Source organism: Procambarus clarkii, chromosome 54 (assembly GCF_040958095.1).
Source record: "Procambarus clarkii isolate CNS0578487 chromosome 54, FALCON_Pclarkii_2.0, whole genome shotgun sequence".
In the NCBI taxonomy this organism is placed as follows: domain Eukaryota; kingdom Metazoa; phylum Arthropoda; class Malacostraca; order Decapoda; family Cambaridae; genus Procambarus; species Procambarus clarkii.
In genome coordinates this window covers 14,531,864-14,533,452 of record NC_091203.1, presented here as the reverse complement: position 1 = coordinate 14,533,452, position 1,589 = coordinate 14,531,864, and the positions used below count along the sequence as shown (strand labels likewise).

At 33.7% G+C, this 1,589-nt stretch overlaps 1 protein-coding gene across 1 annotated transcript; it reads left to right on the top strand.

Annotated features, from left to right (window-relative positions):
* Positions 1–241: 241 nt before the first annotated feature.
* LOC138352690 (protein FAM200A-like) lies at positions 242–748 on the top strand. Its single transcript, XM_069305268.1, has one exon. It carries the CDS (start codon positions 242–244, stop codon positions 746–748), a length of 507 nt encoding a protein of 168 aa, XP_069161369.1.
* Positions 749–1,589: the final 841 nt, after the last annotated feature.

Sequence of the window (1,589 nt, the reverse complement as noted above, 5' to 3'; positions counted from 1 at the left end):
AGGAAGCAAACCCCATGGCAGTTAAATGTCAGGATGTGCTCTGGTTGGCAAAATTGTCTTACATGGCTTCAATCTATGAACATTTGAACAACCTAACATCAGTCAGCATGGCAAGGGTAGATATATTTTTACAAATATAGGGAAAATAAATGCATTTAAACTGAAGGTGGAAAAAATAGAGAAGTAACGTAGAAAAGAGGGGCTTTTCTGATTTTGAATTATATGATTCATTTATGAGAGAATGTGGCTGGGAACATGGTATGCGGCAACAGAGCAGACACTGGAGGTACATTTGTCACACTCAGTTATCAGACACCTTACTTTAATGCAAGAAAACCTTGACTTTTATTTCCCAGACAGTGAGAATGACCAGCTGACCTACAACATATGGATGTTTATTTCCTTCACAGATGACGGAACTGATCATTGTGATGCTCTTTTGGAGCTTCGAGCAGAGTATTTACAAAAAGCATTTTTCATGACATTTAGCCATCCCATGGATTTCTGGCTTACCCTCCTTGATATTGCAGAATACAAGGATCTAGTTGAGCAGGCAATAGCCATATTTGTACAGATGCCAACATCATATTTGTGTGAGCAAGTGTTCTCTAGTTTAGTTTTTGTGAAGACAAAGAAAAGGAATGCAATCCTGAGCTTGGGTCCTCTCATGCAAATTGCACTTGAAAATCGTCTGACACCTCAATTCAACCTAATAGCAGACAAAGTGCAACAGCAGCCAAGCCACTGATTTTTTTTAAAGGATACATATTTGTTTTATTTATTTGATACCGTACGAAATATAGCAAACATTGTCTGCAATTTTACTTTAGTGAAGGAAAATGCATCTAAATGGCATGCTTAATGTTATCTTGTGTATTTTGAGCTTCTTAGATTGAGATTATGAGCATAAATATATAGATGAATATGTAAAAGTTAAATAAGAAATAACAAACTGCTTTTTTCTGTTTACATAGTCATAGAAATGAGATATGAAACATAGATTTTAAATATTAAAAACGTGAGATTTTTTGGGGTGGGGTGGACCGCTTCTACTTAATCACCACTAACGGTAGACGACATTAAAAAAGGTTGAAGACCACTGATTTAGAATGTTTACGACAATCTGCATTCCTTTTTCATAATTCTTAATAAATTGGCAGTAAAGAGACGGATTACATCTTTTCCTGATTAGGAATTAATTTTAAAGTTTAAAAAAATCTGGTTTTTAATGCAAATGGATTTTTTCACAAATGCTTAAATTCGAATACAAATCATACTATCTATATAAAATGTAAATGATTATTTGTTCAAAATCGCTAATCGCTGAAAGTTCTTCACCGATTGCTTTGAAATTTTCAAACAATGTTACATTGGCATCCGAGCGGGTTTTCATGTACATACTATATTGATGTAAGGTCTGTGATGCAAAAAACTTTTTTTTTTTAACCTGTTTTTCCTTCGAGAGAAGGAAATATATTGTGAATATTTGAGTTTACCTGAAAAGCTGAATATAAGACCATGACCTAACCTAACTGTCTTAGTTTTTGAAGATTTGCATTTTATTGCTTCTTAATTACAATTACTTCTTA

What these genes read in the sequence shown, in the direction of transcription:
- LOC138352690 (XM_069305268.1), top strand. Translation starts at nt 242, where the DNA reads ATGTGGCTGGGAACATGGTATGCGGCAACAGAGCAGACACTGGAGGTA.